Here is a 24,444-nt window from a genome sequence, read left to right as displayed (position 1 = left end):
TTTCCATATACTTTACATTCCCGTTTCAATTTCAAATGAGGTTCACCACCGATCAAAATTTATTTTAAGTACTTTTAATAACAAGGGATTCAGATTGTCAAATAAATTTTTGGTACTATCATTAATGCATCAGAAAATGTCATTGTGTGAGCAGAAATTCAGATTCTGTTATATATTGTAAATATGTACGAGTGTAACTAATTGATATGTTTTCAATTATAAATATTCAAGGTATTGGGGAAATGTGTATAATAAGATTTGTATTAAATAAACTTTGAGATTGTATACAGACAAAATGGCTGGAAGACCTTGAATACTAGCTTTCTTTCTTTGTCCGTATGCTTGTTTGTTTGTTTGTAACCCCTCATGCAAGAATGTCTAAGCTATGCGGCAGCGGTCTGTATATAACCGGGTCTGGGGACCCCATCCTTTACCACAAAACAATTATATCTGTTCTTAACTCCAGTTCCATCTCGCTGTGGCCGAAGAGCTTTGCTGGTGCCTGTGATGGACACAGCTGTGCTACCAACAGATACTGCAAGGTCATTCATGATGGTTCTGCAAGTTGCCAAAGGTTATAAAGGACAGACACGTCTATCAGTCGTTCTAGTTTGTATCAACAGTAATTATACGATTGAATGTCAATAGCGACTGGTGCAAAAAAACCTGAAGTCTTGTATACGACGATGATGAGTAGCTTCAGTTAACCGTACTGACGGTGAAACTATAGACATCATGTGGAACCTGCAGAAGGAAGACTTCAGACAATAATCATACAGGCTCCAAAGACTAAAGTCAGGATCAAGATGAGGATGTTTGTTGTTCAAAATGGATATTTCCAAGTGTTCAAATACATGTCCTGGTTTCTGATGGTGATGGAGGGCGAATCCTGTTCCATCAAATCATTCTTCTATACAGTTTCAATATGACCAATGATCTCAGAAGTGGTTGTTAAGGGTAATGTCGATTGCTTGATATAACGTCGAGGACAAAACCCTTTACACGTCGTGTTGGACGAATGAGGAAATGTATGTATGCTATTAGATAGAGTCCAGCCAAGCAATCGCTAACCATTTGCCATCCAGTCTCAATGACTTTGCGAACACAAACGCCATAAACATTTCCCAAACGGTTCTAAGCTATGTGGGGTATTCTTTAAGTGGTGAAAAACCAACTGAGCGAGAAAGATCTCTTTTCGTCTTCGGCAATGTACACATGTATGTAATGTTGAATTATTAAATCTACACAGATCAGTGGGGGTTAGTTGTTGGCAGGCTGTTGTTTGCAAACGAGTCCATAGACTTTCACCAACTAAGGCACTGTTAACGAATTGCAATATTCAAACGTTAATGTCTGACCATGAATCTCCGGATGTGAATCCGACAGAGTTTCGGTTGGACTGACTCGATTGACGTCAACGTCAGTGATACCGTGAGTGGATACAAACAACGAAGTAAATAAACGCTCAATTTATACAATGCACCACAAAATATGTGGTATACTCTTAAGAGATCGTTTGACTGGAACAGCGCTAATGCGAACTCGTAAAAAACATCACTTGAATCATCGTTGAATTATGCGCAACTGTTAGTTTTCAATTCCACATCAAATATTGAAGCCAGTGTGAACTGTGTTGGTATTCCTTCATGGTAAATCAGGATGTTAGACTGCTAATTCAACAGAATATTTTATTCCTACACAAATGTATTTGTTATCAGTATGATCTTGGAGAAAGTGAGTGAGTGAGTGAGTTAATATTTAACGTCACATCGGCAATATTTCAGCCATATCGTGACGGGAACAGACCACTGAAAACGAATATGTGTGTGTTATAAAACCTGTCGACAAAGGACAGTAAAACAACTACAGTATCACAATTTGAATTAAAACTAGCTTGGAAAGTTAAAACTAATAGCAATATTCAGACAATACAATATAAAAACAGACTATATATCGCCAGCAACAGAAGGTAGGTCACCATACTAGGGACCATGGGGACTTACAGTACCTTAGCTACCTGCATGGACCCTAGTTGGATTTACACCATCCCTTCAGCCGCTGGCGAGTGTACAATATGCTAGCCACAATTAAAACAACAGGAATACTACGATTAAAAGCCTGGTAGAATTAAATTTACTATGAATGTTTTTGGACTTACGTACCCTCTCAGGAGGACAATATTTTTACAATACTTCAACCCCCTTTGAGGGTACAGCCACTAACAATTCTAGTTACGAATCCAAACTACCAATTATTAAAATATATCTTTTTACAGAAACATATTGCTCACAATTCAATCAAAAAATCAATTTCTTTTAAAAAACCAATAATTAAATGAAAACTAACGCTGGTAAAAAGATCCTTCATCGTTTTAACTGTAAAATACATATCCCTTGTGATGGAGAATTCGACACAGTCAAGCAGAATATGCTTGACCGTGACTCTCTCATCACAAGGGATACAAAATGGAGGATCCTCACCTTTTAACAGGTATGCATGAGTATATCTAGTGTGGCCAATACGACATCGTCGCAGTATGACCTCTTCAAATCTGGACTGACAACCCAAGTGGGTATAACCAATGTAAGGTTTTATCTCATGTAATTTATTTATACCAACTTGGGTGTCCCACTTCTTCTGCATCAGATCATGGATATAAGATCTAATGTTAGCTTTATAATCAGTGTAGGGAAGAAGAAGTGGTGTCACAGATTTGTTGAGTGCTGCCTTGGCAGCAAGATCGGCCATTGCGTTACCAGAAATGCCTACATGGCTGGGTAACCAACAGAAGACGATGTCGTATTGGCCAGTAGCAAGATTATTATACAGTTCAATAATTTCAATTAAAAGTGGATGTTTACAAGAAAGATGTTTAATAGCCTGAAGGCAAGAAAGAGAGTCTGAATAGATTATATACTGTTTACGTTTCGGGTGTCTTTGAATATATTTAAGAGCTGTTAATATGGCGTTAGCTTCTGCTGTAAAAATAGAACTATTATCTGGTAATCTAGAAGATATTGTTCTGGATCCAATGACAGTGGCACAAGCCACTGCGCCACCATTCTTGGACCCATCTGTATATAAGGATGTATAATTGCTATATTTATGTTTCAAATGATTATATTCTTGTTTATACTGTAATTCATTCGTTTCTGACTTTTTTAATGAAGTTAATGTTAGGTCCACTTGGGGTCTGACCAACTGCCAAGGAGGAGAAGAAAGAAGACGGGAGGGAGCTATGTTTTCCAGCTCAATGCCAGCAGCAGAAAGAAAGGGTTTAATTCTATGTCCTAGAGGCGGGACAAGAGAAGACTTTTTGTTGTATAAATCCTCATAAAGGGGATTGAAGACACAGCTATATGCAGGGTTAGATTCATTAGAGTGTAATTTAGTTATGTATTGTAAGGATAATTTAATACGACGTTGTGTAAGAGATGGTTCATCGGCCTCAACGTAAAGACTGTCAATAGGTGAAGTTCTGAAGGAACCAAGACAAAGTCTTAGACCTTGATGATGGACAGAATCAAGAAGTTTCAGGTGGCTTTTGCAGGCTCCGCCATATACGATGGAGCCATAATCAAGTTTGGAACGGACAAGTGATCTGTATAAGTGTAGGAGAGTAGCTTGATCCCCTCCCCACTTTGAGTTCGAAACAACTTTAAGTAAATCGAGTGCCTTCAGGCATTTAGTTTTTAGGGATTTGATATGTGGCAAAAAAGTTAAATGGGAGTCGAAAATAAGACCCAAGAACTTGGCCTCCTTCACAACTTTGATGAGAGTGCCATTTAGAAATAGTTCCGGATCCTTATGATGCTTATATTTTCTACAAAAGTGAAGGCAATTAGTTTTAGACTTTGAGAATTTAAAGCCGTTTTGTAGACACCAGGTATTTATTTTATTTAAACACAACTGCAATTGCCGTTCAATAGTGTGCATATTTTTCCCACGACAAGAAATATTAAAATCATCCACAAAAAGTGATCCGTCTACTGGATCATTTAAAACCTTGGATAAACTATTGATTTTAATACTAAACAATGTGACCGACAAAATACTGCCTTGTGGAACACCCTGATCCTGATTATAATGGTCAGACAGGGTTGAACCCACTCGGACTTGAAATTGTCTGTCACTCAAAAAACGTGAAATAAAAAGAGGCAAACGACCCCTCAAACCAAAATCATGTAAATCCTTTAAAATACCATGCTTCCAGGTGGTATCGTATGCTTTCTCAAGATCAAAGAATATCGATACTGCATGTTGTTTATTAACTACTGCATTTTTAACGAAGGATTCTAGTCGTACCAAATGATCAATGGTACTACGGTTTTTCCTAAAACCACACTGAATATTTGTTATAAGTTTATTGGTTTCAAGATACCACGTTAACCTACTGTTTACCATTCGTTCCATGGTTTTACAAACACAACTCGTTAAAGAGATTGGTCTGTAATTAGACGGATCAGTATGATCCCGGCCAGGCTTTGGAATAGGGACAACAATGGCATTACGCCACGAAGGTGGAAACTCTCCTGAAGTCCATATGTGATCAAATATTTCTAAAAGGATTTCTAAACATGAGTCGGGCAAATGCTTTAGAAGCTGGTAGTGAATATTATCAGCTCCTGTTGCAGTATTATGAGCTTGCTCAAGGGCAGTATGGAGCTCATATAATGAAAATAATTCGTTATAATCTTCACCATTGTCTGAATTAAAATTGATTTTTTTCTTCTCCTGTTCTTTCTGATATTTTTGAAACTCAGGGACATAATTTGATGAAGATGAATTCTTGGCTAAGGTTGCACCAAGTTTATTTGCAATGTCAGTTTTGTTAGTTAATATAGTCTCACCGTCCTTCAGATGATGAATAGTAGATTTGGAGCCTTTGCCCTTTATTCTTTGGATCATGTTCCACACCTTTGACATTGGTGTACGTGAATTTATTCTGGAAACATAATCTCGCCAAGACTGACGTTTGTTTTGTTTAAATGCACGTCTAGCCTTAGCGTTAGTAATTCTGACTTTGTCTAGATTATGGACAGTAGGATGTTTGCGAAAATATTTTTCAGCTTTCTTCCTACACTTTCTAGCCTGTTTACATTCATTAGTAAACCATGGTTTACGAATGTGCGGAATTGGAGAGGACTGTGGAATTGTTTTGTCAGCAATGTCGTTTAGGATGCTCGAAAACGACTGTATAGGATCTTCACTGTTCTTAAAAAGATCACGCTTCAAGTGTTCAACACACAGAGTCTGATATAAAGACCAATCAGCCCTGGCAAAGTTCCTTCTTAATACAGGTGGATCATCAGCAGGGTTTATGTTTTTGAGAATGGTGGGGAAGTGATCACTGCCACACAGGTCATCATGGACCATCCATTCAAATTCATTATATAAGGTGGAATCAGCTAGTGATAGATCCAGGGAAGAATATGTTCCCGTGGCTGGATGTAAATAAGTGACTGAGTCGTCATTTAAAATACATAACTTATTATCGGAAATGAATTCCTCTAAAATTTTACCTTTATTATTAGTATTTTCACTTCCCCAAAGCGGATTGTGTCCGTTAAGGTCCCCCATAATAATGCATGGCTTTGGAAGCTGATCATATAGATTTTGAAGATCGGATTGGCGAACATCTGAAGATGGAGGAATATACAAACTGCACAATGTCAAAACAATGTGTAAAGTCAGGCGAACTGCAACTGTTTGAAGATTCGTATTTAGAGTAACAGGGCTATGTGTCACACTCTGGTGAACCAAAATAGAAGCACCTCCAGTTGCTCGATCTCCCGGAGGAGAAAAAGAATGATAATTGTTGAACTGTCGTAAAGTAAAGGTATCAGTAGTTTTTAAATACGTCTCTTGGAGACATAGCGCTGATGGCTGAAAGTCCTGTATCAGCAATTGCACTTCGCTGAAATTGTTTTTCAGTCCTCTACAATTCCACTGCAGTATATGTGACAACTGTGTCATGGTGCCTCAATGGGCGATCTTTCACGTGAATGTGAAGAAGAACTATTCCTCCGCTTGTCCTGTTGGGACAAAGTTACGTCCATGTCTAGAGGTCCAAATGAATTTTGGAGAGGAACCTCTGAAGGTGAAGAGTCAGTAAGTGAGAGATTTCTATTTAACTTTTTCCCTTTCTTTCGTTTTGATTGAACTGTGGCTGGTTGTGAACTGGCACGTTGCAAGGTAGGCGTTTGTGATGACTCAGGCTGAACATCAGTCTGAGACCCAGACGTCGACAGGATAACTTGGGCAGTAGCTTGTTTGGGTGAAAGGACGGGTTTTTCTGACTTGACCCATGTCAAGTCAGTCTGACACAATACAGACGATGTTACAACAGATCGGGAGACTGCAGCGGAATAAGTTTTAGTCAATGGAGGTGTTGTCTGAGTTTGAAACAGTTTCTTTGCCTCCAGGTAAGAAATATTATTTTGACACTTGAGTTTCATGATATGTGATTCTGTTTGCCACACTGGGCAAGACTTGGAAGACGCAGCATGAGTGCCATTACAATTGCAGCATTTGAGGTCCTTCTGGCAGTCAGTGCCATCATGGTTGTCACCACACCGATGACAGACAGGAGAGTTCCGACATGAGTTTGAACCATGTCCAAACTTTTGACATTTATAACATCGGAGTGGAGTGGGGACATACACCTCCACTCCAATGTTAAAATAGCCTGCTTTGATGGAATCAGGAAGGGACGAACGAGCAAAAGTCATTAAGTATGTATTTGTGTTAATGATAACACCATCTTTCTTTATTGTGAAACGTTTGACAGCAGTTACCGCCTGGTCTTTCAACTCGGTAGTGATTTCATCCTCAGACATGTCAGACAGGCAACGAGCCCTGTCACGAACAATGCCTCGACAAGAGTTCAGAGACCTGTGCACAGTCACAGCAACCTCAACATTTGCAAATGTTTTGATTGACAGCAAATTGAGAGACTGCTGTCTCCGTGCACACTCCACAAGAAGCGAACCACTACGGAGACGGGTGACGTTGCTCACCTCACCACAAATCCCAGATATAGCTTTGGAAATGGCAAATGGGTTTAGTTTGATTGGTGAAAAATCAACAGCCTCGATCACCAGAAAACGTGCCCATGAATCATTGTTAAAAGAAGTATTTCCAGATGAAACATCCAAATCCTCAAGACGTCTTTTCTTTTCGCTGCGAGATGAACCAGAGTTTATTAGTGCCATGATGAAAGAAAAACGTTTCAGCACCCCTGCTCCCCACCCACCATGGAGTGTCAACAAGGACGGTGTCAAATAGCATCGGATATCCTAGATGCCGACACCAGGGATACAAGGATGTTATACTCCAGTGAGTATGACACAAATAGCAACATTTGTATACCATATTAACTGCCAGGGTGGTTCTGCCCATGACAAGAAATTGGACACATGTTGAATCTGGAGGTCAACATCACCAGATTGGCCCTTGAGCCACCGCCTTCTGGCACAGGACTCTAGGCAATGTAAATATATTACAGAGTAGAACGCACCAATGTAAAGTTATGAATCATTTAAACATTGCAAATCAAAAATGTCCAAGACCCAAAAGATAATTTACTGTGCAAATATAATCACCATGCACAGGGCTTGGCGTGACCAGCCGATTGGTCGAACCGGGCCCATTCGACCACCCGTCTAGGTGAAGTCAGGGCCAAAGTGGTGTGTTGAGCAACAGGAACACGGTTCCAGGCCCCTGTTACCCTCAACCACCAGGATCCCGTCCTCCACCGACACAGGGCCGCAACCCACGGCCAACGGGTTGGTGGATCAAATATACCCCCGGGTCCACAACGGGGGTGTCGGCGAGCTCTTGGCGTTACCCAGCACCCACCACGAGGAGGTGGCTCGCCACGGGTGCCTCTTGGAGAAAGAGGGACTGAATAACGTGTTAAGTTATTTAGCATTCTGTTTGGGTTTCGTCGGTCTATGCTACTATGCTGCATGTGCATACAGGTTTAAGATATCATATTATTCTTAGCTATTACGCTGTATAAGCTAAAGAAAGAAATTCAAGATTCCGAGGTCTTTCTTTAACACATTATTCACATTATTCTAGTCTTGGTAAACTATGACGTTCTCGCTTTTTAAGAAATAGTTTTTTTTTAATAACAACGTTTGGAGCACATCCCTGTGAAAATGGTTTATGCTTTTATGGATTGTACATTGAATAAAGCAATTATTCAGTTAGCATTGAGCATTGCTCTTATGCTCACAGGACATGCGTCTGTAACCACATTTTGTTAAAATTAAATGAATTATGCATATTCATTTGACCACAGTAAAAAGTTATAGGGATTTTTTAATATTTCTGTTTGATGCTGACACCGTAGAGTGAAGTTAAACGGAATCATAGACTAATGAAGAATATATAATCCCTTAATCTAACAAAAAACTATTTCCTGAGTTGATACTGACAACTAATTACTGATTTGTTTTGTCATTTATTGCTTAAGTCAACAACTGACACGTTATGTGACGGTGGTCAATAATCGAGTGACGGTGGTCAATAATCGAGTCCGGCCCAGACAGTGCACTTACAAACATCATGAGCATCGATCTACGTATTTTGGATACGATAACATGTGTCAAATAAGTCAGCAAGTCTGAATCTTCTAGATTACCAGATGACAGCTCTTAAATATATTCAAAGACATCCTAAACATAAACAATACATAATCTATTAAGACTCTCTTTCTTGTCTTCAGGCGATTAAAAATTTATCATGTAAAGATCCACTTTTAATAGAAATTATTGACTTGTATAATGATCATGCTACCGTCTTTGTTGGTTACCCAGCCTCGTTGGTATTTCTGGGAATACGATGGCCGATCTTGCTGCAAAAGCAGCACTCCACAAATCAGATTACTCAAATTATTCAGATTACAAAGCTTCTATTAGAACCTATGTACGTGATCTGATGCAGAAGAAGAGGGACACTCAAGTAGGTATCAACAAATTAAATGATATAAAACCCTATACTGGTTACACCTACATGGGTTGTCATTCCAGATTTCAAGAGGCCATACGAGATATACTCATGAATATTGCTTAAAGGTGAGGATCCTCCGTTTTGTATCCCTTGTGATGAAAGAATCACAGTGAAGCATGTTTTGCTTGACTGTGTTGAATATTCCATCACAAATGCAAGGGATAAATATTTTAAATCACGAACTATGAAGGATCTTTTTAATAATGTAAGTTATCATTTAATTATTGCGTTCTTAAAAGAAAGAGAATTATTAAATGACTTAATAACTAAATATTTTATTATTGGTAGTTTAGATTAGTAAGTGAGATTGTTAGTGGCTGTACCCTCAAAGGGGGTTGAAGTATTGTAAAATTATGGTCCTCCTGGGTGGATATGTAAGTCCTGAAACATTCAACGTAAATTTAAATTTTCCAGGATTTTTAAATGTAGTATTTTTGTTATTTTAATTTTGGCTAAAATTTCTTACAATGGCCAGCGCCTGAAGGGAAGGTGTAAATCCAGTTAGTGTAGCAATGGCACTGTAAATCCCCATGGTCCCTAGTGTGGTGATCTACCTTCAGTTGTTGGCGATCTATAGCCTATTTTTATATTGTGTTGTCTCTTCCAGTTAAAATGTTTTATATTTAATTACAAGTTTTACATATTTTATCTGTGATATTCTAGTTATTTTACTGTCCTTTGTCGACAGTTTGTTTTTGTTTTGTTTTAAATATGCATACATTCCATTTGAATGTTAAATGTTCTCGTCACGATATGGCTGATATCTTGCCGATGTGACGTTAAATATTAACTCACTCACTAAGCAAGCCTGAATACCGCGATCCCGTTAGTCTCCTCTTAAGACTAGTCTGGACTGCTGAAAACCAATTCTAACCAAGATCTCCCAAGGGTCATCGAATTAGGACAAATGTAGGGCCTCGGCAAATAAGACAATCGAAGCTCCAAATGCCAATCCAAAACGAGTTTTTAATAAATTCATGAATGGTGTTTTTGGGCCTCGGTACCCAGGAATATTTTCAAACGGGAATCAGCTGATACAAAAACAGTACCGTACATAGATATGTCATGCATTAACTGATGGCCTATATGCTGAACCTACCACCGGCCCCCTACGTGTGCACACATCCTGCCAGCGCCCACAGAGCACCGACATGTTCAGTCAGGCAATGGCAAACTGTAAAAACTGAATGATTTTTCTCTCATTTTTCGCAGGATTAATTTAATCATCTCTGACCTAACCATGCCATGTGTGGTTCAAAACAATTCTCTACATTGCTCACCTCTGGAAATTAACGATTTTCCTTCCTTTGTGGGATTAATTTTACATCTATCTACGCATTGACTGTGCACGTCAGAACGATTTTCTGTATTACAAGCATCGATTGTGCTTGTTCTGTTACACACATCCCAGGGAGGTCAATATGTAACCGTGGTGATGTGCAATAAAGTATAAAGTGCATATTCTTCAGGAGGAATGTACGTATTCCAATGTCAGGACGCGCGATCTACTATTCTACATGCCCATAATTAATCCTGACGCTATGCGTAATTTCTTCATGGTCGGGTTATGGGAACGGCATGAGCTTTTGCACAAATATTGGCAATATTGCTAAAGATAGAAATCTGAGGGTGCCCAGCGACCAAAAGGTCGAATGTCACCTGTGACATTATTGCAGTGTGTGCGAGGATGCCTTGGTGATACCCCATGCCAGTCGACTGACTTTGATATTCCAAAATTTATCTCTTGCCGAAATCAACTCAACGTTCCTGATGTAGACATTTCGCATTTGAACGTCCAAACAGAATTTCTGTATAGGTACGTATTTTCTCCTGTATAACTGCACGATAGATTCAGGGATATGAGACACCTACATGGGAATTTGTAAGACTGAGACCGGAAGCTGAAATCCTGTTGCTTTTTTTACAATGTGTTATTTATTATATACTCTTTTAATTGCGATCACCTAGTTTTAAATCGTACCTGTGATAATGTATTTATCTTATTGTCCATTAATGACGGGTTTCTTATTCCTTGTAGATATTTAGTGCTTAGCTTCACATTATCAATATGCCTGAAATACTGCCCATTCATTAAAATCCCAAAACACTAGTTCAAAGCACTCGACGCTTTTGTCCGATAGTGTGTAAGTTTATGTTGTGTAATCACACGATGTCAGATCTTTGACACAGCACCCGCCTGTTGTATCCACTTATCTTTTCTGCAATGAAACCCAAAGTTTATGCAAAAGTAACTAATGTTTGTATCCCTTCCGCCTCAAAAAATCATAAACATTGTCTCGCATCTCGTGTACTAAAGCTGGTACTGTTACTTTACCCCCGTAAATAGAAAATCAAAACAAAACGATGATAGGTTGTTAATTACCTCTTTTATTTTGGAGACAAACGTTATAAAACCTTCTTCCAGGCTTGGTCTGATATTTTCATCACATTCTGCGTTAAAATGAATGTTTGATCATGAAAAGGTTTGGTGTTTGATTGTGATCAATCGTTATCATTTTGACCCAACAAACTATTCATTATTATCATACTGGTTCTGTATCCTACCGACATCAATGCAGTGCTTCCGCTAGAGCGAATCGTCAGTACCCATAAATGCCCCTGTTTAGCGTCACTTACTTTCAGTGAATGAAATAGCATTTTTTTGTCAGAAATCGGACATTTGTAAAGCTTCAGGCAGTCCGTGTAATCTCGCAAACTACCTTGACAGCTCGACTCAATGACAGCTCGACTCAATGACAGCTCGACTCAAAGAGGGGTAATAAATTAAATAAAACCTCGGTCACTTCTCAATCACTCACGCTCAGCATCTGTAGCATTGAACATGGATATCGAAGTAAAATTTCGAACCGAATTGCTCGCAAAGTACCAAAACAACCCGAACCCGAGAGCCTTACACTACTACGTTGGATGAACTGAGACTAGCGTCGACACTAACCGGAAAGAAGACAAGGCATGAATACTACCTGTTATCGAAGTAAGTGTCATTCATTGATATTTGTTCGGTTTTCTATTTCCATCTTACTGTTGCAATTGCTTTGAACTTGATCGAGTCTTTTACTGAATGGCGAAATTGGTCGCAAATCATTCGCTGATACTAAGCGTGACGTTATCTTCTTCAGGTATGAGATAATGCAGTGTGGAGACGTCGAGAAGCTGATCAAGCGGCGCCAGGACCCAGAGGCGTCTCCAGTTTACTACGTCTCCATCGAAGATACCTTTGAAGTGATCATGCGAGTACATCTGGCCACCGGGCATGGTGGCCTTGACCGGAGGACCAACGAAATCAACAAAAAGTACGCGAACATCACGCGAGAAGCGCTCGAATGGTTCAAATCGTTTTGTGAAGAATGTCAGAAAAAAGGAAGCGACCCAGGACGTAAGGTGTGGTTGTGAGCAAGATGTCGACCAAACGAAGACCATCAGTTTCAGACAAGGCGTGAACGTGGAGTCTAGCTCAGGTGGACAGGGCTTCGTTTTTGCTCGGGACATAAAAAATGTCAAACCAACCGCTATAAGTGCTTCAAAAATAAAGTCATGTGTTCAAGCCGCTGTCATGATAGTTTGCAGTGTAAAAATAAATGATATAAAGTACGTATGACGACAAAGTTTACAGTTTCACCAGATTTGAGTTAATGCGTTATCCTGCTTAACGATTTGAATTGTAAGTGCGAAACGAATGCAATATAACATGTATGGTCTGTACTTGAACAGAGTATTGTTGTTGGTCATTTCAGTAATGCCTGACCCCGCATTTCAGTCATTTCACGAAATGCCTAACCACAATCAGTCATTACGCGAAATGCCTAAATCGTTCAGGCATTACGTGAAATGACTGATTTCACAGACTGATTGTAACATATAGCCTCCATAAAAAACATACTTCATCAAACACGCACATATGTATCTCACAACTGTGACAGGGCCAACCTATGTCACCCTCCGACATAGAAAGACAAACGTACCACTGACATATGTATCTCACAACTGTGACAGGGCCAACCTATGTCACCCTCCGACGTGGAAAGACAAACGTACCACTGACATATGTATCTCACAACTGTGACAGGGCCAACCTATGTCACTCTCCGACGTGGAAAGACAAACGTACCACTGACATATTTCGGGTATTTAGTTTATTGCAGATTATTTCACAAGGGGATCAACTCATATTGCAACCATACCCAGATATGGCTGCAATGTTGCCGACGTGACGTTATACATTAACTCACTCACTTACTCACTCACTCTACCCATCATGGATATGTTAATGCATTAACAGACGACAGATATGCTGAATGGTGACCTCTCGGTCACGTTCCCCTATCCAAAGAGGATATCATTGCCCACTGAATACCGATATCTTCAGTTACGTAATGACATACTGTAAAAACTTTGATTTTTTTGTTTCATTGTTTGCATGATTGATTTCATCATCTTTGACCTAAGAATCGCCTGTGTGGTTCAAAACGATTTTCTATATTGTAAAATCGATTGTGTTTGTTCTGTTAAAACGTCCGAGACAGATCAATATGTACTCGTAGTGATGTGCTGAATAAAGTGCAGTACATATTCTTCAGTTGGATCGTGTGTATTCCAGTGTGAAGAAACGAGATCTACTATTCTTTCAAATGTGTCTACACCTCTTCCTGATGCTATGCGTTATTTCGTCATGGACAGTTCTTGGAAACAGCGAGAGCTTTTGCACAAATATCGGCAATATTGCAGAGATTGCTACAGATAAGAATCTATGGGTGCCCGACTTCCAGGAGTTTCGACTGTCACATGTGACATTACTGCAGTGTGTGCGAAGATGCCTTGGCTGGACCCTGTGCAAGTCGATTGATTTTAATATTCCTAACTATGGCTGTACCCTTAACCAAATCAACGTTTCTGATATAGGTCTCGACAATTTGAAAGTCAAAACAGGATATGTACATAGGTAAGCATGTGTTTTCTGTACAATTATGCGATTGTTTCAGGGATCTGAGACACCTGCGAGGAAATCCATATGACAATTTCGGAAGCTGAACTTTTGCTTCTGCAACATGATGATACCTTTCACAAAGATTTAATCTCTATTTCACTACAGAATTACTTACGCAAATTGTTCGCGTTAAGCATATTATCTACTTTCATGTATCGCGTGAAGAAAGTTATGGTCCGAATTACTCTTTCTCAGTAAAGTACAGATTCGTGTATTTTCTTGAGTTCAGTCCCATCCAGGATTCGAACCCTAACCCTCAGTAAGGCACCAAATCGCCAGCACGCAAGGTCAGCCGCATAACCGAATCACAAGTCCGTGCTCTAGACTATGAATTATCCGATCGACTTCCATTCTTTGTGGAGACCGTGGTGGCTGAGTCTGTTAGGTGAGGGAGTGAGTTCAAATTTAACGTCACATCGGCAATATTGCAGCCATATGAGTCTGTTAGGTGTCAAGAGTACTAGAATCTGTATTTTACTGAGAAACTGCAATCCTAGAACCAGAAGCAAGATGGAGGTCAATGAAGGTCGCATACTGTTGTGAACACATGTCCATGATTATTGTCTGTGGGGACTGGCGTCAAGTGCAAGAAACCCTTCCACTCTTGGTTCTCCGGATTGAAATCAAAAGGGAAAATCCATATATGGGTCAACATCAGATTTTTCATATTATTATTGTATTTATTTAAGACTGCTCACTTTCTTTAGGTGGCACCAAGAAGGTGGTATGATATGATGAAGCGGGACGCTATTTGTGGATAGACAGTAAAAGCGTTGTCTCTCCGTATCCCCTTTACTGTTAACTTCATTGTATATTTCTTTTGTATTTTGCAAGTTTAACTGATTCATTGTGCAGAGCAATAACACCTAACATTTAACGTAAGGGATATTACAAAACTATATGGTAGTGTAATGTTTCGTGGCTGATGTCCCGACTAGCGTTAAAGAAGAAATAATAGTACTAGTGTGTGCCAACAAAGATTTGAGCGACTTTTTATTGTTATATTAAATATTGAATTAGTACATCTTGTATTGTACCAGGTGTGTGCTTACCTATAGCTCAGTGTCGATTATGAAATACACTCTTAAAACACAATAAGGTGATTTTGTTGTAGAATATTGGACAAAACTGATACAAATATCCTATTCCTTTCCAAACGTCATCGTTGTTTGATTGTAAACAGCCTGGTATAGAAGTGTTAAGATGTGATAGCCAAAACGTCAACAAAAATATGCCACCTAAAATCCACGGGCAGGTAGGACATAAAGTATGCATTTTCGATCACTTTGAAAAGGCAAACGTTGTGTTTATTATAATAATATTGTCATTCGTGTTTACGTGAAAAGGAGCAGTCTGCAGTTGTCCAACATTTCAACGTTCACCAGAGCGCGATATCTCGCCTTTGGGACCGTTCTGCAAAAACCAATTCCGCTCAAGAGTTATCACTCAAGCCCAGGACCGCTATATCTAGGTTGCGCGCTTGCGCGTCATCGTCTTACCACAGCACTGGGGATTGCACAATGCATTCCTGGTTTGAGAAGAATTTCCGATCAAATCAGAAATTGATTGCGTGAAGTGGAGATTCAACCAGGGCGGCCTTCCATTGGTGAAGTCGCTTTGCGATGGTGTCGGACAGTCCGGAACTTGAACGTTAAAAACTGGAGGTGATTCTTGTTCAGCAATAATCACGATTCCTATGGCAATGACGTTAACTAGATAGTAATTGTTCCCAATATCCAGTCTGTGACGAACAGTAATTGCTGCCAACGGTGGCCATACAAACTACTTTGACGCCATCTTGTGGACTCAAGTAAACAGAAACAGAACGAAAAATGTTTCACGTGATGGAAGGCAGCGTATTTACCGAAAGAGCAATGGACGTTTTGCCCCTAAGTGCAATCGACAGGCTGACAGATTTTGTGGAGTGCCATGGTGTGGGATGCGATAACCAACAAAGAAAGATCTGATTTAGTGATGGTTATGGGGAAATTAACAGTAAAGCAGTACATCAAGGAAGTCCTGGTCCGTCACAGCCTCCCAATTATGGACCGAAAGAAGCAGTTGTTTCAGCATGACAACGTTATTTCACAAACAACATGCGTCAAGGCCCGGTACCTTGCTAATTCTGACGTAAGTGTCCTGCTATGGTCATTCCCGTCGCCATATGATCTAAAGCCAATAAAACACTTATGGAATGTGATGAACTTGATCGATGTGTACGTTAACGCCAAACACGCTTCAGACACTTCCACAACTGGCTATCTCATAGCAGGAAGAGTGTAGAAGAATTCCCCAAGCTCTTGCGACTTCATCGACTTACCCCAGCCTATGCCGACTGTGTGAACTGACTTTGACGCCATCTTGTGGAGTTAAGCAAAAAGAAACACAACAATATAGGCTGCTGCGGACATTGTCTAAGGACGTGTGAATTGTCACCTTGTTACCCTTGAAATTGCATGAAATATTTGTTCATAAACTAGCACAAAAAATCTTCTAAATATGGCCTACGCATTTCTTTTTTGAAGGGGGTACGTCACGACTTTTGATTTCCATATAATTTCCGAGGCATGTGTTGTAACAAAATTACCCAATCAATGGCAAGGTGCATAGAAGAAACCCTTAATTAGGTTTTATCTTTATAATGAAATTCAGTGAAGTGACATGCCTTGGAGGTGAACGTTCTCATAAATTTCCTCAGCCCATTTAAAACTCTCCTTGTCAATTTATATACAATATCTGTAGCTTAACCATGTAACCTGCCAGAGAATGTCAGACATGACTTGATTGCTTTTGTTCATGTATAAGATACTAATGAAAGGTCTAGACACGATATGGCTGAATTATTGCCGATGTGACGTTAAATTATAACTCACTCACTCACTACTAATGGCAGGATTTATAAGAATCAGAAGATCAATAACGCATGCTCTAATATGTATTGCCAACTGAATTGCTGATACCCTGAATTTCCAGGTTAGAATTGTCCTCAGAAACCCATGCTGTAGGACTGACAGGCCCGCATCCCAGTTGTATAGATCGATACTCATGCTGTTGATCACTCGATTGTCTGGTGTAGACCCGATTAGTCATAAATCGTCACCACATAAATGAACTCTTGCTAAGTACGGCGTTAAAAAAAACAAAATATAATTCTCTGCTTTCCGATTTACGTTTTGTTGACACCTTCTCTAACATTTGTATTGACAATGTACTGAGTTATATGATCATACATATTTCAAGCAGCATGGAGTTAGTGACGTGTTCCTAACAGTTCGTCTTTGGAAATTACGACGGAGGATTCTGGTAGGTGGCGCTGAAAAAAATCAGAAATCGTGCGTTATATTATAGTAATGATTTCAGCAGCCAATGGCAGATGTGCAATGCCAACATTAAAATCTTGCTAAATTAACTTCTAACCTTAGTAGGTGTATCCTTTGCTTGTGCTTGAATGGGGCAATGATCATGAATGTCGACGAAGAGCATCTGCACTGACTCCAGGAATAGATCACATGAAATACTAACAATAATGTAGGGGAGGTAATCCCCACCCAACCTTCGTGTTGATGCATTACTTGATGTATCTTTTTGAAAGCAAGTTCTGGAAACAGATAAAATGTATATAAAGAAGGAAATATTCTAAGACCTTTGTGGTAAAGCAGTTCAATAACTATTTATCGATTATAGCGAAGGTGATATTATCAACCAGATGATCAAAGCAAGCAAATGACTACGTGCCGATACAACTAAAGGAACCTGTTTATTGAAATGAAAATCATATACTTGAATAGGAGATGATCACATTTGCCTTTTCGGGTACATCTCTAACTGACAAATAGACATTGCATTGAGTATCTTCGGGTCACTGCATCTATGTTTGATGTTAAACGTGAAGGTTTCAAAGTCATCGCAGCCACAACTAGCTTGTCGTCAGAATACTGCCACAACAACTTGTCAAGATGCCCCTTCAAGTCATTCTGGCTTACTGTATTGTTACTTCATATTCATGTATAGTCTGCACCACCAATGTCTGCACTGACATGAGCAAGATCCCACAACTGCAAGTGAATTATAACCTTTGGATAAGTCATTACAAATATAAATCGAGGAAACCACTAACACTTTTACAATGTGCGCGTCGGTGTCTCGGCTGGACACGGTGCAAATCGTTCGATCTCCACTTTGAACAGTCTGAGTGTCATCTCAATCGACTCAATAGTTCTGATGTAGATCCATCGAACATGAAAGTTCAAGCTGGATCAGTTCACAGGTAATATTTCTCTTGACATTTTCCATTTTATGTAAAAGAGGTTATTCATCTGAGTGTACTCTGTGAGTATATGAAGTATTTTTATTAAGTTTGTTTTTAGAATATACATTTTCTTATCTATTAATTGAAAACCGAATGGAATTTATGTTAGAAGCTATACGTAGATACTTTTTTGAGTCACATAAAACATGAGTTATGTCTCTATGAGTAGCCACTGAAAATTTTCGTCTCAGACATCGACCGTGGACCAAATACCGCAGTTGGAATACAAGAGAAACAGATGAAATCCGTTCAGGAAAACGCACATGAACTCACAAAAGATCTGTAGGGTAGTAACTGAGTCACGCTGCCGTTTGCCAGGTACTATGAGGTTGTACGGCTTGTTTGAAAACCTATTTCATGACGCCGAAAGGAAATGCGAGTTCATAGTTTAACCCTTCATACCATCACTTACTATCTGGCAAATAGTCGTGTAACTAATGATTTACCGTTCAGTTAATACAAACAGCTCTCAATCTGGCTCCAGTGTAATCCGATCCAATAGAACAAAATGCACCACGTAAATTTGGTGGTATTGCATTAGGAGTAGGAAGAAAACACTCGGATTATTTATATCCTGTAAAAATTGAAAATGAGTGGTGGTTTAGAATTTCAAAAGAGTCGTTTAATATTGAGAATGGAGGTACTTATTTACACCATGTGGGGTCAAGGTATACCACAGATTCAATGTCCAGTGATTTTGATGAGTCAGTTCTTACAGTGTTCGGGCTATCAGAATACGTAATTCTGTTCATTGATTTTAACACCAAAACTTCAATATTTATTTGATGAATTTCACCTCGATGCTTGTGTTTGGAAGATAATGTTAACCCGGAAAATATTTTAGACGCTCTAAATATTAATAAAGAGAGTTCTATGGATATACACCTAGTTTCGTACATTGGCGAAACCTCTGGTGAGTACATTGATGCTCTTCCAAATGTTGTTGTGGATCTGGGTTTGTTTGAGTGTGGTTGGGGATGGGGGATTTTGAGTCTCTCTTCTTCGCTGAGGTTTGGTGTTCTTTGAGTCTTACATTAAGCATTCTTGAGGTTTCACCGATGTACGGGTCTCCACAGTCTGACCGCTGTGGTCATCATTAGCCTGCCCTATGTAGGTTTAGCCAGCCACCTTATCAGCCGACTCTGGCACAAACTGGGAAATGATATAGACCGAAGAAAAACATGCAATGAAAAAAGTGATATTGATTATGCTATTACGTCATCAAAATGTTTGTCACTATTTACTGAGTTTGATGTGCTTGAATACTCCTCTTTCTACTCGGATATGTTCTCACCAGCTACGTTCACTTTAAAGACACGACAATCAAACTATAAAGGAAATCAGCTCTTTAATACTGGCAGCATAGAGGCCAACGAAGTCAGGCCAAATAGGTATGACACTAGCAGATCCCAGAGTTTTTGAGACAATATTGATTAGAACAAGGATGATGAACTGGTTCTTAGACTTATCATTGCCTCAGAAGGACATGCCAACCTGACCCAGGAGATCAACGATTAATAAATGTATTTAGAAATTTAAGAATAAATCTAGTAAATTAATCAGAACAAAGGAATACTTTCTCCAAAACAGTTCTGGAGTGCCCCAAAGACATATGATGATGCCGTTATAAAATTCCATAGCCTAGTACCAAATAATTTACCGACTTCTTTAAAAAATTAAACGAATGTAGTCGACAAAAATTAACAAAAAATGGACGGCTGACAACAGCTGTTAAACAACTCTCTAATAGTGTAATCAAAGCCATGTTTTCACTCTTGAAGAGAGCCCGAAATGTATATTTGCCGATAGATACACTTTTGGAAGCATTTGATACTTTTATTAATGTTACCGATTCTCACCTACGGATGTGAAGTTTTGGATGACGAAAATCTTCAACATTTCAAATTGTTCAAAAGATACACCTCCAAATTTCTGAAATATGCTACTGGACTCCATTCGTCCAGCTGATGAATTCCACTATCTATTTATAGTAGTTAATTATCTAGGTATCTATTTGTTCAGTCTTCACTCAAATTAGATGTCATTATTTGGAACCATATTGCTGTACTTTCGCTAATCTGTATTAGATGAAATTATTAATCCCACCCAAGAAACTGTCTATGCTTAAGAAATCATCAAACTTTATATCTATTATCAATAACCGTGTTAAAGTTACGAACAAATTGTAAATTATGTATCGACCTTCCAACAATGTATGTATACACAGCAATTGACAATCAGTTCTTCAAGGGGTACCGGTGAGGAACCGGTTCTTCAAGGGGTACCTGTGAGGAACCGGTTCTTCAAGGGGTACCGGTGAGGAACCGGTTCTTCAAGTGGTACCGATGAGGAACCGGTTCTTCAAGGGGTACCGGTGAGGAACCGGTTCTTCAAGGGGTACCGGTGAGGAACCGGTTCTTCAAGGGGTACCGGTGAGGAACCGGGTTAGAATTGGTCATCAGCAATCCGTTCATGCTGTAAGAGGCAATTAACAGGATCGGGTGGTAGGACTTGCTGAATTCGGTGAAACGTGTCATCGTATGCATATTATTTATGGGGGTCAATCACCTGAGAGTCTGGTCCAGATTCAGTTATTTACAGATAGCTGGTCTGCGTGCAGCGTAACAACAAAGAAACTAACAAATGCCGTCACGTCTTTTTTAACACACAAGACATACAAATAGTCTCTTTCATAGTCGCATAACGAATGTGCAAAACGGCTTGTTGTTCATTTACAATGGATTACTGTTAGGGACATGCTCCCTTAGAATGTTTCTTTAAAATACATAGGATTTGTTCATACAGGTTCAACTGTGTTTAAATCTGATTTAGAGGTGCAGATTATTTCAGTGCTTGTGTCATAAGCATTTTGGTTATGTCACGCTTCAGCGATTACAGATATTAAGTATGACAGTAGATAAAGATGCCCTCCTGTGACAAATAATCAGTATACTTGGAATAAATGTCAGTTGTGAAGCTTTATTATTGTCATATCATCAGTTTTGTTTCTTAACACAAAATGTATTATGTCAGGATTCAACACGTTATATCTTAATGGCATTCAAGTAACACCAAGTATTCGTCCCTGTATGCCGAGAAATGTCAACTATTAGAAACATGGACAACTATAAAATAAGGGGATATTCTAGAGTCACTTTATGAAAACACTTCAGTAATAATCAATCGATTTTTTTAGATAGATATTGTAGTTCAGGAGATCAGAGAAAGTTGAACACCTCACAGTGGGTTCATGCAACTACAAATACATAATTGAAAATAATTATCGTACACTTATTTGTCGTTCAGAGTACGTCAGTATCCCAGTCAGCGGTTAAGTATGCATTTAAATAGCATTAAACCATTCTGTGGGTCACTACATCCCACGGTAAATGTTGAGGATGACGGTTTTCATCAACATTACCGCCACAGCCAGCTTGTTAGCAGTTTATTGTCAAGATGTGCCTTCAAATCATCCTAATTTTTCTTATTGTTTCTTCGTATTCATGTTTGATTGGCACCATCAATATTTGTACTGACATGAGCAAGATCCCACAGCTGCAAGTGAATTGTAATCTTTGGATTAATTATATCTATTTTGAAACCATGAAACCACTCACTCTCTTACAGTGTGTGCGTCGGTGTCTCGGCTGGACACTGTGCAAATCTTTTGACTATTTCCTCGAAAATTCTAAGTGTACTTTGAATAGGCTAAACAGTTCTGATGTGGCGCCGTCGACGCTAATACCTGAAACAGGAACAATTCACAGGTAAATATTATTTCTTATTGACCTTATCCGTTTTATGTGTAAACAAATTAATTGTTGTTTGTTGTGGTTAACCTCTGATAATCGTAATATAATATTTTTGGGTTGTTATTTAACGCCACACTCAGCAATATCCTACCTATATGGCGACTGTCTCTAAATAATAGAGTTTGTACCTGACATTCCAGTGATCATGATTCGTGGGGTTCCGACTATATTACAGTGAGTGTATTTCAAAACGTGTCTAACGTGCTAGTGGGAGTAGTACATACGTTGGTGTTATTCACGAGTTGTAAGAAGGACAAGTTTTAGAGAGAGTTGTCGTTCTGAACCGCGCCAGAATCTGCTGATAATTGTAAATTGGAATTCCAGATTATCAAATTAAATAATCAATCCTAGATTACAGTAACTCCGTCATCGTCGAAATGTCAGTCATTGTAGTTGCGTACATCAATACTTATGCCGTTAATCATGGGACTGTCTGGTCTTTACATCGTCGCTATATTGCAGCGAAACAGCAAAAACACAACAAATCGTTTCAAAACGTCATTGTCAACCGATCGGTAAGATATCTATTTTCTATCATCAGGTAAAGGGTATGCATGTAGTTCACCAAAATGCAATATTGTAAGGGGAATTCCCTATTGCCAGGGACATTTCTTTAAAATGCAAAGGTTTTGTTCATATATTATGAGCCCGTGAAGAATAGGACTCGAATTTACACCTTAAACAGCAAAACAATAAATGTTTAAACCACTTAATCCTGATAGCTGCAGAGCTGCAGATTACGTCAATGCTACTGGCAACGTGGTTGTGACCATAACCATTCTTCACCGATTAGTTACAATTTTTGACAACAGATTGCAATTCCCGATTACACAATGTCCTCTGGTAACTGATAATCAGTATACTAGGAGTCAGTATCAGTTGAGGGACATTGTAATATCAAATTACTGGTCAAATCATAAGTTTTCTTTCTTACACCAAATGTATTACCTCAGTATGCAATACTCCATTACCATATTCATTGGCATGTTCAGGTCACACCATCTCTATCTGTATCACGAGAAACCATTGGAAACAATCCTTTTTCCGAACCATTTATATCCATTGAAGACCTGCGGATCACTGCAAAGCTAGCGACAATGTAGTTGTGACCATTGGTGTTTTCATTACACGTATGTGTGAAGCAAATGTTTAGATTTATGATGTTTAGAAATGTTTCGGTTTATGATACATTTGCTGCATCTGTTCATTTCATACAGGTTTCATACATTTTAGTCTGAGCTTATTAGATTATATATTATTCAGAAAGATACGCAAGGTTTCCACCTCTTTCCTTTACACAGAATTGACAATATTCTAACCTTGGTTAAATATATATATTTCATGGTTTTTTATAGTCTGTATATTGGTCCGTTGGCATATAGACCGAAATAAAGCATTTATTCAGTCATCAGTGAACATTGCCATTATGTTTACAGAACATGTGTCTATAACCATTTGTAGGTCAAATTAAATGAAATATGCATATTTAATTGACCACAGAAAAAATTCAAAGGCTCTTTGAGTCTATCGAGTAATAGGCTTACAGACAGTAGAAGAATACAGACGGAAATGCAGTTGGGTTATTAACTCGGAAATGACGAACAGTTCAGCACCAAACATTTCAATGAAAGTAAAAGAGGCAACGCTTGTAGATCAAACGGTTCGAAGATCTCATTATAATCCAATATCTTAATGCGGCATCCAATACAGCTGAATTCCTAACACCATGATCATGGTGCATGGCATAACGTGATCATATTAAAAGGTTTGATGTTTCCATTGGGAATATACTGCTGCATGATCGAAGACTTGTATTCCCTGTTCCACCCTTACCGCAGGTGTATGGGTCTCAGAATAACCAGACTTCTCGAGATGTGCTGTCGGATGTTGCTTTTCTGCATTGTAGCTTCATGGTCAGGTTTAGTCGACGCCAATATTTGTACCAACTTGAACAAGATCCCACAGCTTGCCAAGGATAGTAACCTGTTAGTATCTTTGGATCTCAGCAAACAATTGAACAATTCTTCTCTTCTTAAATGCGTACAGCGTTGTCAAGGATGGACACTGTGTAAATCACTTGATTTCAACTTTGGAAATTCTGACTGTTCTCTTAATACAGTCAACAGCTCTGATTTAAGCCCAGAACTACTCGTACAGCAAGTCGGAATGGGCCACAGGTAACCACTCTCTTTTTCCTATAGGTTATATTGCTTTTACTCCTGTGGTTGTACCGCCTCACTAGTGTAGTGGTTAGAGCGTCCGTCCGTATTGTGAAAGGTCGCGGGATCGATCACTGTCCA

General features: G+C 39.1%; 1 protein-coding gene across 1 annotated transcript; it reads right to left on the bottom strand.

The window, feature by feature from the left end:
* Window positions 1–5,972: 5,972 nt before the first annotated feature.
* On the bottom strand, window positions 5,973–7,214 carry LOC137298585 (uncharacterized). Its single transcript, XM_067830881.1, has one exon. It carries the CDS (start codon window positions 7,212–7,214, stop codon window positions 5,973–5,975), a length of 1,242 nt encoding a protein of 413 aa, XP_067686982.1.
* Window positions 7,215–24,444: the final 17,230 nt, after the last annotated feature.

This window comes from Haliotis asinina, chromosome 10 (genome assembly GCF_037392515.1).
Source record: "Haliotis asinina isolate JCU_RB_2024 chromosome 10, JCU_Hal_asi_v2, whole genome shotgun sequence".
Taxonomy (NCBI): domain Eukaryota; kingdom Metazoa; phylum Mollusca; class Gastropoda; order Lepetellida; family Haliotidae; genus Haliotis; species Haliotis asinina.
The sequence above is the reverse complement of the archived record's forward strand: the minus strand, read 5'-3'. Positions and strand labels throughout refer to the sequence as shown.

Excerpts from the sequence above, each read along its gene's own strand:
- LOC137298585 (XM_067830881.1), bottom strand. The coding sequence starts at position 7,214 with ATGGCACTAATAAACTCTGGTTCATCTCGCAGCGAAAAGAAAAGACGT.